Source organism: Onychostruthus taczanowskii, unplaced genomic scaffold (genome assembly GCF_017590055.1).
Source record: "Onychostruthus taczanowskii isolate IOZ18803 unplaced genomic scaffold, ASM1759005v1 scaffold86, whole genome shotgun sequence".
Classification (NCBI taxonomy): domain Eukaryota; kingdom Metazoa; phylum Chordata; class Aves; order Passeriformes; family Passeridae; genus Onychostruthus; species Onychostruthus taczanowskii.
The window spans coordinates 1,316,833-1,331,244 of NW_024506552.1; the positions used below are offsets into that span (position 1 = coordinate 1,316,833).

Below are 14,412 nucleotides of genomic sequence, written 5' to 3' on the forward strand. Positions count from 1 at the left end.
AAAATCCCAGATAGAGGATAAGGGATGCAGGGGAGTGAATGTTTCAGGTCAGAAACAAAAAGGAAATGCGTGTGAAATACACCTTATTTCCAACATCTGATCTCCACGATGCATGAGACATCACTCTGTGGGGAAATGTTCCTTCACTTACTACCTAGCAGTGTTCCAGCAGGTTGGACTTTTTATAAAAGCATACAGAATAATTTTTAAATATTTATCAAATAGACTAATAGCCCCTGGCATGTCTTGCAGAGAGTTCATAAGCCAAAGCATATGGGAAATTCATGGCAAGGATCAGCATTTTAATGAGCAAGGAGCAGGAAGGGGATTTCACTTTCAGTACTCACTGGCTGTGGAGAAGAGAGTTGATGGCCGAGCCAGGTCATGGGGGTGGTGGATGGCTCCAAAAAGGCTGGGGCCTGGTGGCCTGCTCAGAAATTCTGGTTTCAGGCCAAAGTCCAGCTTGTGTGGGTCAGACTGCATCTGTTTCTGAAACGGAAAACAGGACTTGGAAGAGACTGTCTGAAAAGGTAACAGCAAAAGGCACTTCCAGAATGATGTGGGTAGAACAGTTCATTCATACTGATATTTTAACAAAAATATTGGCTTTTGGGACCCCAAGCACAGGTGCACAGCTCTTTTCCTGGAAGGGAGATCTAAGGCAAAGAGGGAAAAGCTCAGGCTCCTGCATATTTCCTGCTAATTTCACCAGTGTTTTCACATATGCTCACACCCACCCCTCCAGGGTGTTCAGAGCTGCCTTCAACAACAAACATAAAACTCTCTGAAGAGGCCTCAGACTCTTGCTGAGCTATAAGGCCAGGTCTGTCCCACAATAATAAATGGGAATGTCAGCTTGGCCCTGGTCCCAGCTGGGCGAGGGTGCTGAAAGACCAGACATGGACACCAGAACCACTCATTCCCAAGGGAAAGCTGCCACCAAGAAATGCTGGATGCAAAGCATCCTCCAGTGCCCCTCAGCCTGCAGTGAGGGGCTGAAAGGAACCAGAGTGCAGAGCAGGAGTGGTTGAGTCCCACTTTGACAGCTCCCACTCCCCACTCAAAGTGCTGCATGTCTTTATTTACATACGTTACAGTCAGCAGCCTCCCTCTTGTGAGGGGAATTTGCTGAGGCAGCTGCATTGTGAGATAAGTGGATAAAGGATGTGCTCTTCTTTGTGCCACATCCCCATTTCAGGGGTGCCCACTTCAGTAGTTTTATAGAATGAAGGAAGAAAACCAAATTCCCAATTACCTGTGCTGCCAGAACTCCCTAAATGCAGATTGCTGATTAATTGTGCAGGGCAGCTGAAAGGATTTATAAATGGATAACAAGGAACCAGGAGATCTTAACAATAGCTCTGGAGCAGGCTACGCTTTATAAATCAGTATTTAATACTGTGCCAGCCCCGAGTACAGACTATTACAATGATATAAATATGCATATTAAAAAGTTATGATCAAATTAATGTGCATGCCTCATAGCTGTTTTTCAAGTGCTAGAAATATCTCTGAACATGAGAACAAAAAAAAAAAAAAAAAAAAAAAAAAAAGAAAAAAAAAAAAAAAAAAAAGGGGAAACAAAGGCATTATCTATGTCTGGAGATAATGGCCTGCAAGAATACTGAAACTGCAAAGGTGGCCAAGTCAAGGTCAAGGCTTTTAAGGAAGTAACACTGAAGTGCTTTAATAGTTAAAAGGAGTTCAGAAAATACAAATGCCTCAGTTGAAGCCTGTGTGCCAGATTTTTATGCTGTGAACTCTTTTTATTCTTTTTTAACAACCAAGTTATAAACCCCTGACAGGCATTACTCAGAATAGCAAAAGCTGGCTGAAGCTTTAATTGCAGCCATATGAATGGTGCTGCTCTAAATAACGAACAAATCCCCTGTCTGAAGAGGAACAGGAATACCATGGATGTGTTAAAAGATTTCTGAATGTGTTGGTTTACCTTAAAATAGTACCAGGGAAATGGTCAGATTTCTTTTCTCCCCAGCTGCTGTTCAGGAGAGCAGCCCCTGGATGCCAATCCTTCCTAATATATTTCCAGAAAATGTGTAACACCTGAGCGTGCTGCCCACAAAAATCAATGTAACTGTCTGCACTGCTCTTAGATCAGGCTGTAAGGCCCTTCCTAAAGGAGAGAGGCCCAATTATGGAGCATAAATCCTGTCCTGAGCAGTGGGCAGTGTAAGAAGGGTGTAAATGTGCTCTGTGCCCCGACTGCTGTGCAGCCCTGTTGAATCCCTGAGGTGTGCAGAGGTTAGCCAGGTCTTGCTGCAGAGGCACAGGCAGCCAAACAGCATCCACAGCTGCATGCAATTTTTCCTGAGGTCAGGAAGGTTGTGTTTTAAAGTTTCCCATTGTGCCTGCTCCTTCAGTGCCTGCTGCTGCCCTCTGCAATCAATTACTGGGCCGGATCGTTACTGGCAGCAGTCCTGTGGCACTGCATGCAAACTGGAAACAGCCCATTGGATTCCCTGCTCTGTGGTCAGGCAGCACCTTCAGCTTGTGCAGAAGAAAAGGCACCTTCACAACCATGGCAGTGAGTAAGGAGAAGGAGAAATGTCCTGTGTGAGCCTTTGGGCAGAGATTCACCTTTGTGGTCACATCAGGACGGGGACACGGTTCCTGTGTACCCAGGGACACCCCAACTCTCCTGACTGACCAGACACACTTCTCTATTATTCCTGAAAATATCATCATGCACAGCCTCAAAAACTCAAGCAACATCCTTCATGTGCTTCTGGGCTTTAGTCTTCCTATTTTTTTTAACATGCAAGGTGGAAAAGTATGAGGTAAAAGAAATGGCTGCATGAAAATGGCATTTACTGTGAGTTATAAATATACTGGTTTGACCTCTCTCTGAATATCAAATCAAAGAAGATTCAAAGGACACAGATAGCATGGGAATAATAATTTCATTTCAAGAAAATACCTTTTCAATAAAATAAAAAAAAGGACATATAACTCTCTAGGTCTATAATCTTGTCTTTTTTGATAATGGGAAGATGAATGAAGATCACTAGCAAGGGAAACATAAGGAAGCAGAGAAGAGAGATATGTCTACTGCAGCAAATTAACCTGTCAACCTTGTTTAAAAGGGTTATTTTTAAACTCTATTAGCTGCAGGTTTTCATAGCTGTTCAACATCTTCATATTCTTATAGCACTACCCTACACAATTCAAGTGCACACACAAGCTGCAAAGTGCTAAGGACTCCCTGGTAATTTTATTTCTAACACAGCTATTGATTCCTGAAGTATAACCAGTGAAGAACAGCAACCATTCCTGACTTACTGAAAATTGTAGGAGCATCACAAGATCTTTAAGTGATGGGTACAGTGAAAATACCATAAAGGGGAAGAAACTTTCCCAGAGTCCATATGCAATGGAAATGCAGTTACAGTAAGAATGGAAAACTGCTCATGGCCTTCGCCCTTGAAGTCTCAGAGCTTGAAAAATAATTAAGACAGGACTTCTATGCCCTAACTTCAGCGCAGTGAGGCAGTGTCTGATAACACAACATCCCTGAGAGGCTGTGCCTGCCTGGGCAGCCTGGACACATCCAGGTGCCACCCGCCAGCCATGAGGGGCTGTGAAGGCAGGCTGAGGGGAGCCTGTGCAGCCACACTGGTAAAGCATCCTAGGGACAGGAAAAGTCTTCCTGCACTCTCTCCTGCCCCTGAACATTAATAAGAGGAAGTGGATACACAGGCCTAGTGCCTAAAAAAAAACCAAAAAAACAAAACCCCCAAAAAAACCCAACCTGATACATTTGTGTCCTCAGCCACATATAAATAAATAAATAAAAGCCAGCTCACCTCCATTTCACCCCTCCTCTCTACAGAGCTGGAGCTCTTACCCAGGATCTGCTGTCCTGGCTCCAGCACATCCCAGACACTCTGCTGGGACTCTGCCTTTAGCTTTTCACCCCTACACCAACCCTAAGAAACCAGGCTTCTGCTCAGTGCTGTGTGTGTGACTTTACCAAGGCACTGGCCACGGCACAGAAGTGCCCAGGTGAGAGCCAGCCCTTCCCCTCTGAGCTCTGGCCTGTGCCCCCCACCCCAGTCCAGGCTTCCCAGGCACTGACCTTGACTTTCTGTTGGTGATGGTAGATCTGCCAGGCGATGTGAACATGCATAGCACACCACTTGCCAGGTTTCTGGAAAAACAAGGCATGAATCAGTAACTTTCAAAAACCTGTGATGCTTTATTCTATTTCTGGAAGAAAATAGACCCTGAGTCCTGTCTGCTTTGGTCAGGGAGATCTCTACACAAAAACAACTGGAAGCAAAGGGTTCCCTCTCCTTCCTCCTGGAAAACCAGAACTGGAAAGACTTGTCCCTTGCTAGGGAATTTATCTGGCTATCCATGACTGCTCCAGCTGGACATGCTCCTGTAATCCTCTGATGCCACTGGCTGAGAGTGCAGCTTGTGCTGCTGAAAGCTGTGAAGCTGTGTCCCTGTGAGCAGCTGCCCAGCACAGCTGGACTGTTCACAGCTACACACTCAGGTCATTTCCACAAATGGTAGGATTGGCATTTCCACCAAAAGATGAAAATGGAAGTGGTTTTAAAGGTCACTCTGGTTTTCAAAATTCATCTGACTCCCTCATGTAATTGCTGGTCTGTCCCTCCAAGACTTCAGCTCATAAATGTGCTGAAAACAATGGAGGTCAGTCAATTCACTCTGTTTGGGGGGTCTTTGCATCATCCCTGTCCCCCCAAGTCACAGGGAGGAGAGAGGGAGGCAGGAACCAGAGTGCTCGTTAGGCCTCCTGTTGAGTTTGTACTCCATTTCCAGCACAGCAGGAAACTGTCTGAAAAAGACTCATTTGAGAGATACTTTCTTCAATTTTGTTACTCAGGGGTCTGTAGTTACCTACTAAGTAATGACCCCTGCAGATTTAAAAATTATCACAGGAATTCAAAAGTCTCCTTAAGCTACTTGTGAATTAAATGATTCACAAACTATGGCACATGGTCTGCCTTCTAGTTCTAACTGTGTATTAACCAATAACTAAATAATAAAAAAAAATCCTATCTCACAGACATACTAGCCTAAACTCAAGCCTTTTGCTAATTTGCAAAAACTGGCTGTGCTAGTGATTTAGTAAGTTCATTTAATCAAAATCTAGACCTTTTTCTTGAATATACTGAAAAATTAATAAAAACCCCTTTTGGATGAGTGACGGACTGGATCTTTAGATCCTTATTTTTAAAATATTTTGTGTTTGAAGTGGATTGTCTGTCTGCAGTGGACAGTGAGATACCTGGGTGGGACGTACCACACTGAACACACTGAAAACACAAAGTAAAACAATAAAGTAAACGCCTTCAGAGTGCAGTGAAATAACAGGGAATCACTGCCAGGATCTCTGGGATTTGCCACGGGAAACCATGATGGAAGGATCACCAATATTTAAACTCAAGTGTTCACATGAGGGGTTGTATGAAAAGAGCAAAACTTCCAACTGTGAAACTCTGCCTTGTCTTTGAGTGATCAGGAGCTGCAGGAGTGCCTGTGCTCTCCCCAAAAGCAGGGCAGAACTGCCCAGGTGACACTTGGCAGATCTCATTTGCAATTATTCTGTGCTGCAACCTGGTGGGACTGAGCCGAGCTTGACAAACAGGAGCACAGGAAGATTTCTTACCCTCAACATGGGCCTGAACGGATCTGTCAACTGTGAAGAAGAAATGACAGCTTGGTTACACGCCTGTCACTCAAACAATTGCTCTAATTAACAAATCTGTATTGCTTCATTAAGAGACTAAATTAAAATGTTAGAATTTTACTTTCAAATGAAGCCCTTTTGGATAATAATTAGTCCTGAGCCTCCATCTCTGTGCTGTCCCCTCCCCCTGGCTGTGGCACCTGAGTGGTGACAAGCAGCTCCAGCAGGCTCACACAGAGCTCTGGCCCCTGGCAGCAGCAGCAATTTGTTGATTTAATGCTGCAGAAATGGCTGGTTAACTGCACTGATGGAGGCACAGATCTGTCCTCTGGGCAAACTCCTGCTCTCATCTTTCAGAGCTCCTCAGCTCATGGCAAGGCTGGATACTGGACAGGGCTTGATCCCACAGAGGGGCTGGGATGGCTGGAATGGGGTCAGCCATGCCCTGCACACCAGCAGTGTGCCCACCCACCAGCCAAGGTCATGGCCTTGTGCTCACTGCTGCCCGAGCTGCTCTCTGGCATAAATGGGCTTTGCCTTCATTATTTTCACACTGAAACAGATGTTGCTAAACAGGGCCCATATAAAAACCCAATTTTCTCATTTTTATTTTTGATGTGGCCTGTTGGGGATTTTTTTTTTGGAGTAAATTATTTTCTTATTCCCCTTTTTTTGCTCATATTTCATCAATAAATGCTGCTGGGAAATAATTCAATTTATTGGGTACTGCTCATTTGTTTTGGATTTTCTGTTTTGAAATGCAGTACTAAAGGAGATTTATAGGTGCAGAAGGTACTTAGCAGACGCAGTGATGGCACGATGCATCATCTTGAAATAATTGAAACTCACTCCCAGTTGAAAGGGAACATAAAGCTAAATGACTTCCTGATGGGAGGTTCTGGTTATCTCTGCACTTAGACAAACAAACAGAAATGTGGTTCCTCTTGGTGTAAAGCTCAACCTCAGCTCCACTGCTGAGCAACCCAAAGTACTGGAACTCAGTCCAACACAAAGACAACAGCTCTGGAGGTTCAGCCATGCCACAACTCAGAATTTTAGGGAGAGCTCCTCAGTGCTTTTGTCTGAGAGTTCTGCTAAAAATATTTGAGTGTGAAGTTCCTCGTGGAAATAATGGCCATCAGTTCAAACACACAAACAACCCTTGGGCAGAGGGACAAAGTGCTGAGGCAATAAATGCTGTTCACATCCCCTGGAACTCAGAAATCCAGAGGCACCAAGTGATCAATAAAGTGCATCCGTATTTCACTGGGGCAATCAATGCTACAGTAACCCAGGGAATAGCTGTCATTACCCACATTAAAAACAATTACAGAGTACAAACACAAATCTTGGGGAGGTTTGTACATTTTCTACGTTGGACTTTTATGCCTTTACCCCTGGGCCTGTGGGGGAGAGAGCTGCCTGCAAGGACAGAGCTCTGCCATTGCACAGGGGCTGTTTTAAATATTCCCACAGAACTTCTGCAGCCCTACCTGATGAAACAGCTCAGACAGCTTTGGTTTTAAGGGTGTTAATTTGGACTTTCTCAAGATGGCAGCTCTAGCATTCAAGGTTTTCAAAAGGAACAGATTTACTTGAGAAAAAGAAAACAGTTTTTACAGACCCGTGGATCCTTCTGTAGCAGGGTATGTGGGACTGTTCCAGGTCTGGCTGCAACATCAATAGGATTGGAAGTCTGGAAATTCCACAAGGAGAGACAACATTAATGAGCTGCACACCAGTAACAATGCCTACAAGCAACAGAATGTGCAAAATGATAGTTCTTTATCATTACATTGTCTAACCAATGGAGATAAACTTTTTATAAAGGTAAGGAGAACCATTACAATCCACTCAGTAATATGAGTATTATCATCTCCATATCCACACTTTGATTATCCACCAACTTCCCATTACTTTAATCAAAACTACTGAGGGAACAGTGACTGTTTAAACTGGAAAATCTTCTAATGTGAAAAACCTGATTAGGAACATATTTATGACACAGCATCAAAAGCAGCATGTGGAGGACCCAGCCCCTGCTCTGCTGATTATCAGTGATGCAGTCAGCACAGAGAGCATCACTGCACAAGGACCTCAACTCCATTCACAGGGATTGCCACAATATGGGTATCAGGAAAACATCCACTTGGAAAAAATTAAAGCTCTTCCCATTACTTGAATGTTAATAGTCAGTTAATAAAATGCAGTTTTGTGGGGGGGAAAAAAACCCAAACAAAAAAAAACCCAAAAAACAACCCAACCCCCTACATGTTGATAGAGCTTGTTCTTATGTCAAAATGAAGAAAATAGAAATCAGCTCCAGCATAACTGACAATTAAATGAGTTGTTAACAGTCTGATTACCATACAGACAAGAATCTCACTAATGAAATGCAATTTACATATTCAGTCATTAGAGTGGATGGGCCAATTTAAGGAAGAAAGTGTCTCCTCTGCAGAAATTCCACTCCTGATTTGTCTTTAGCTGCAAAGACTACAGACTGACTTCCTCCCACTGATAAATAAAGACTGACTCCATAAAAACAAAAGAGAAAAGCCCTGAACTTACTACATTTCTCTCCCCCAGTTATCACTCATGAGGAAAGCCAAATCAGTGTTCTGCACTGTGCTGGAGCCGAGAGGCAATTATGGAAATGAGTAAATAAGAATGAGCATCGTTTCTTAAAATCCTGATTATTACATGACCTTTCATTAATGCACACTATCTCAGAACTAATTATATTGCTTCTAAAGTTAACCATGCCTTTATATAAATAATTAAAAAAATAAGTTTGTAGATGTATCTGAATCTAATGAGAAATAACTTCTCGTTGTGGTAAATCTGGAAAGAGACAATTGTCCCCTGTGGAATGAAGCTGCAGGTCAGAGCTCAGCCTCTCCAGGATGAGAAGCCCCTTCTAAGCCCAGCCCTGCCCTGAGCAGTCCCAGGTAATTCCTGCCTTACCTTGGGTTGGAAAGCTCCTTGCAGCGAGCCAAAGGGGCCGGTGGGAGGGATCATGGGAGGAATACCTGATACAGCTGGAGGATAGGAGTGAAACAGCTGCAATAAAAAGAGAAGAACATCAACATTGGGTCACCACCAGCACAGGCAGCTGAGAAGGACACAGAGAGCATTCCTGCAGAATAGTAGGAAAATGTTACATGGAGAAAACTGAGAAGCATTGAAGTGATCTCATTGCAACAATGTTAGTTAAAGCAGTCGATGGGATGTTCACAGATGTCATGAGGTTTAGAGCTTAAAAGCAGTTCCAAAATCAGACAGCCAGCAACCTGTACCTGCCTCGGGCCAGCAGAGCATAAGGGAGACATTTGCTCCTCAATTATTAATTTTTAAATTGGAGAGAGGTTTTAAATGGTTTCAGTCTGTGACTGGTTTCAAGAGAAAAGGCAGAATCCTGAGCTGAATGAGACTCAGAAATCTCCTGTTTAAGTGGAAAAAACCCTTACGAGTTCTAGGATATTGTGCCATTAAAACTCCATTAGTAGGTTGGGATTTTAATGGTATCTGTAGGAAATGAGGAAAATATGCACAATTCTTACTTCATTAGTCTGAGAGGATATCCTGCCACATCTAATATTAGCAGACAGACAATCTGATTTGTTAAAGACTAGTATTTAAACAAAATGTTAGGCAGAACCTCCCAGAAATGGATGGGAGTTTTTTTGTGAAGAGAGATTGCTCAGCACAAAACTGTGCCCATCTCCACTGACCTCCCTGAGCCCAGCGCTCTGTCCTAAGGGAATTTGGGAGCAAACGAGATGCTGCTCTGTGCTAATGCATACAAACACAAGGGAAACAAGCAGGTAAATTAAACAAATAAATTGTTCCCTAGAAGGGTGGGCAGGGCCTGGCACAGGGTGCCCAGAGCAGCTGGGGCTGCCCCTGGATCCCTGGCAGTGCCCAAGGCCAGGCTGGATGGGGCTTGGAGCAGCCTGGGATAGAGGAAGGTGTCCCTGCCATGGCAGGGGTGGGATGAGATGGTTTTCACATCCCAATCTGCCCCTGTCTCTGTGCTCTGCTGGTGAACCTTTGGTTCTTGCTGCGACAGAAAACTCTCCCAGTTCCATGAAAATACTGCTAGCACACAGGAAACTGCCGCCTGGTGGGAGTCAGGGATTCCAGTCACACTCCAAACCCATTCCGGGTGTGAAACCTCTGGATCTCAGGAGGAATGGATCTGGGAAGGGATGGATCTAGGAGGGGATGGATCCAGGAGGGGATGGCTCTAGTAAGGGACGGATCCAGGAAGGGATGAATCTAAGAAAGGATCCAGCTCCACTGGAATTGCCACCCCAAAATCTAACAGGGTTCTCTGGCTGAGACCAATTCCCGCCTGACCATGGCTGAGCAAAGTCAAACTACTGTGTGCTACTTTTAAGATCAAAATAAATGAGTTAATGGCCAATTGAACAGAAGCAGGACTGGGCAAAGTCAAAGACTGGACATGAGGGGTGGGAAAACACTGAGCAAATCCCATCCCCGAGTAAATCAGTACCACAAAGTTGTGATGGATTTGGATATGCCAGGCATACACATGTGCTTTTCTTCATAATTTTTCCTTCCACTAGCTTATCTTGCAAGGTCATTTATAAATATTGTATTTACTGAAAGCTGAGAAAACACTTCAGAGGTATCAGAAGATTTTCTCAGTTTAATAGCCTGGTATTGAGCCTCTGTTCCTGTTGCTGCTGTTGTTTTTAATTCTATTTAATTTGGACCTGCTCCATCCAATGGTGCAGAAAACATTTTGAGATTAGTTGATACTGAACTGCAGGCATTTGAGAAACCATTAAGAGACATTTGTCCTCATTTACAATAACTTTTAATGAGTAAAATGTGCTTTAAATTCTCCAGTGTCTTCTGTCTTTAATTCTCTGTGTAATGGACTAATTCTAAGTGATGGCATAAGATATAATACTTCATATTCTATTGGCTATGACTAATAATAAGGAATTCTTTCCTCAGTTTTATAACAAGTGGTAAGTTAATTAAATGTGACCTTTCCTCAAGGTCAGAATTATTAATAAAATATAAATAGTTTATCTCCATGATTAATTTGTATCAGTTGAATTCCTCCAGCTTTCAGAATTCACATTTCACAGTCAAATGCTCCTCCTTCCCAAGAATTCCTTCTCTTTTGAGCAGCAGTCTTCCCTTCTAGCTTTCCCTGGGGAAACATGCAGTGACCACAGCTTCCCTTGGCCAGGTGTATGTGATGCTAAACTAGACCTGGCAGCAGCTGCAGGAAAAAGCAAAGCCTCACAGTGCTAAAAGAGAAGAAATAACACTGATTTAAAACTCAACAGTAGCTTCTATGTGAGCTGCACTCCCTGTTCCAAAGTAGATGCATTTTAAGTCTCAAACAGACCCTGTTCTCCCACAAAGTTCACCCACACTCACTGCCAGCTTTAAGGCATCTGAGCTCCAGTGTGGATCTACTGTGGGAGCTCTTGTCCCTGCAACAGCTCTGTGGAAGTGCCACATCCAGACAGTATTTGTATTTCTCCTGTCCTGTGGGTGTGCCCCCAGCACAGCTAAGGGACAGCTCCCATTCCCTGTGCCCTGCCCGGTCCCAGGGGAGGGACCAGGGGACACCTGGCTGGCCTGGCCTGGCTGGGGTCACAGACACCACGGGCATCCCCTGGGAGCAGCTGTCCCACAGTGACCACGGGGCAGCCCCTTCCCCAGGACAAACCTTTCCCCAGGGAAGGCAGGGGAGACCAGGTCCCTGCCTTGGCCCCTGCAGGGCTCCCTGGCTACGAAAGCACAGCATGGAGCTTTCCTGACCTTACAGGGGGGAGGCCATAACGTTTGCAGTCCAGGTAACTCCCAGATTTCTGAGATTATTTGACTGAATTTGAACAGCAGATACAGCTGGAGACTTCTGCAAGGCTTCCTATCCTACACTGCCAGCTTCTGTGATTGATTTGTCTAAAATCCATGTACTATCTCCCAGTTCCATGTTCCTGCTGGGATCCACAGGCCATATTGATGACAATCTCCTGAAGCCACATGAAGCTCAGCAAACCAGAGTGCAATTGAACACTGGTGCAGGTGAGCAGCAGTGCCTTTTGGAGGGGAAGTGGGAATGTCTGCCCTGTGTTCCTGGAGCTCTGAGCCTGCAAACACTGAGTCCCAGCTCCTCAAATGAAGTGCCAGACATGGACAGGACAGTTCAGGGGCAGGACAGGCTGTGAGCAGGGGGTGTGTTTAACCCAGACACCATTGTCTTAACCAGTTTTTTTTGCCCAGTTCCACTTCTAAGCAAAACCAACACATAAAGCCAAATGCTCTGCAGATTTCTGAGTGCTGATGCAGTACTCCTTCTCTCATCAAAATACTGCTCTTGGATTAAGAAACTCTTGCCAGACACCTGCCTCTGCCAATAGGATGAAGAAAATACAACCTAGAGTTCAGCAGCAAATCAATCAGTGGATTCAAACCCTTAGGAGCAGAAGCTTTACATATAACTGGAATTTTAAAAATCAGTTCATCTCGATAAGTAACATTTTTGGTAGCTTAAGTAAACACATCTAGTGCATAGCTGGATTCATGTTGCTGTCATCACACAGAGCTTTCAAAACATAACAAGCCCAGTGGATCAGATGAGCCTTTGAAACCTGACTAATAAGACAGGTTTTCAGATTTTATCAAACAAAATATGATAGATTGGGAAAACTATTAGATTATCTATCCCTGAAGGATTTGTCTGATAGTTTGTCAGTTCATTTTAAGTTCCTTAGCAAAAATATCAGCCCAAGGGTTTGTGGCACAACTGAAACACTGTGATGGAATCACTGCTCTCTCCTGCTTCATGGAACAGTCAGCCTTTCTGTCTCATCTTTTCACATCAAACCGGATCCAAATGGTGTGTGAGCAAGAGATCTTTTGATTGGAAAAGCTGATACTGCATCTTTACCAGAAACAAGCACCATGAATGCAAGCCTTCAAAAGCCAAAGCAACCAAGGACGGTAATGGTAAATCCTGGAGTGATGATTAGGGAGAGATTTGACACTGTGCCATTGATTGAGTGGTGATCCCAACCCACCACAGAAAAGTAGTGAAGTCAGTTGGAAACAGAGCAATAAAACTCACACTGTGACGGTAGAAGGGGTCAACTTTTGTAGGATATTTGTCAAACTGCAAAGGGATCAAAGCACAAACTAGTTACTTTATATTTCCTTGCTTTACTTCTGTTGGCAAAATAGAAGACAACTTCTCTATTATTTGGCAACCAACAGAGAGGAACAAATATGCAGAAAATTAGTTTCCAATGAAACTGTTTGGGATTTTTTCTTTCTTCAAAGTAAATCAAGATCTTTTTGGGACAGGACAAAGGAGAAGGCCCCAGAGCGAACACTCCAAGCAGGACTGGCCAGAGCCTCACCCCTCAGTCCTGTGCTGCCACCTGAATTTCACATTTTGACAGAGGGACAGCCCTGCCTCTCCTGCCCAGACACCCCTGGGCAGCACAGGAGCCCTTCCCCACAACCTGGCAAATTCTCCACAATACTTTTGTAATAAAGAATAGAGTTGTGCTCTACTTATCCTCACATTTCTGCCTGGGGTACGCACCATGGGCGGTGCTGGCGTCGGCATGATGGCAGTGGGAGGGATGGCGTGGGGGAAGGGCGTGAAGGTGTGCTGGTGGGTGTGTTGGTGTGTGTGCTGGTGCTGGTGCTGGTGCTGGTGGAACTCTGTCCTCAGGTAGGGCGGCGGGCCCAGCGAGGCCCCGCGGTCGGCGCTCTGCGAGGCCAGGAACCGCGTGTTCAGCTCCTGGCGCAGGAGGTCTTGCTCTGAAACAAGAAGCACAGAGGCACAGCGTTAACGGGCTTGGAAAGACCTTGGAGATCATCGAGTCCAACCTGTGACCCTGGCACCCAGACCATGGCACTGAGTGCCACATCCAAACTTTTCCTAAATATCTCTGGGGATGGTGACTCCACCACCGCTCTGGGCAGCCCATTCTGATTTCACATCACTCCTTCTGTGGAAAATTTGTTTCTAATGTCCAGCCTGAACTTCCCCAGGTGCAGGTTAAGGCTGGGTGCTCTCATCCTGTCGCTGTTCCCTGGGACGAGAGCCTGACACCCCCCGGCTGCACCCTCCTGTCAGAGAGTTGTAGAGAGTGATGAGGTCTCCCCTGAGCCTCCTCCTCTCCAAAATAAACACCCCCAGCCCCCTCAGCTGCTCCTCACAGGACCTGTGCTCCACACCCCTCCCCAGCCTTGCTGCCCTTCTCTGGACATGCTCCAGCCCCTCCATGTCCTTCCTAAATTGGGTAGCCCAAACTGGACACAGCACTCCAGGTGTGGCCTCACCAGTGTCGAGTGCAGGGGAAAACAAACAATACAACAACTCCCCTAAGCTCTGGGGCTTTTCCAGGTCTTGTGCCACTTCCTTTGCTGTCTGTGGATAATCATGACACAGTACAGGGTGAGAAAACCCCCTCAGGTCTTCCCTCAGATCGACATTACAAAGTTTCCATTTCCCCTCTTATCAAGCCTGTCTTCACATTTCTCTGAGCATTTATGGACATGGACACAGTCCTGAATAGGTGAGAGTGGATGAGCAAACTGGAGTGAGCAAAAAAGTGGCTGCTCCTCAAGGAGCATCCTGGTGCATGGACACAAAATTATGTTACACAAATGCTCCATTTTCTTCCCCTCAGTGACCTGGTCAGGCCCTGGCACAGGGTGCCCAGAGC

The 14,412-nt window shown here is 45.0% G+C and overlaps 1 protein-coding gene across 2 annotated transcripts in view; it reads right to left on the bottom strand.

The window, feature by feature from the left end:
• The window catches only part of AUTS2 (activator of transcription and developmental regulator AUTS2), a 768,072-nt gene that overhangs the window by 10,244 nt on the left and 743,416 nt on the right, over positions 1-14,412 (bottom strand). Inside the window, exons 9-15 of one of the 2 annotated variants that reach the window (XM_041425047.1) lie at positions 13,281-13,501; positions 12,801-12,845; positions 8,648-8,743; positions 7,305-7,376; positions 5,660-5,689; positions 4,097-4,168; positions 348-489 (exon numbers count right to left, since the gene is read on the bottom strand). In XM_041425047.1, coding sequence (XP_041280981.1) covers positions 348-489; positions 4,097-4,168; positions 5,660-5,689; positions 7,305-7,376; positions 8,648-8,743; positions 12,801-12,845; positions 13,281-13,501 — 678 coding nt within the window. Of the gene's footprint in view, positions 1-347; positions 490-4,096; positions 4,169-5,659; positions 5,690-7,304; positions 7,377-8,647; positions 8,744-12,800; positions 12,846-13,259; positions 13,502-14,412 lie in introns of both variants that reach the window. The other variant, XM_041425045.1, reaches the window with a different exon arrangement.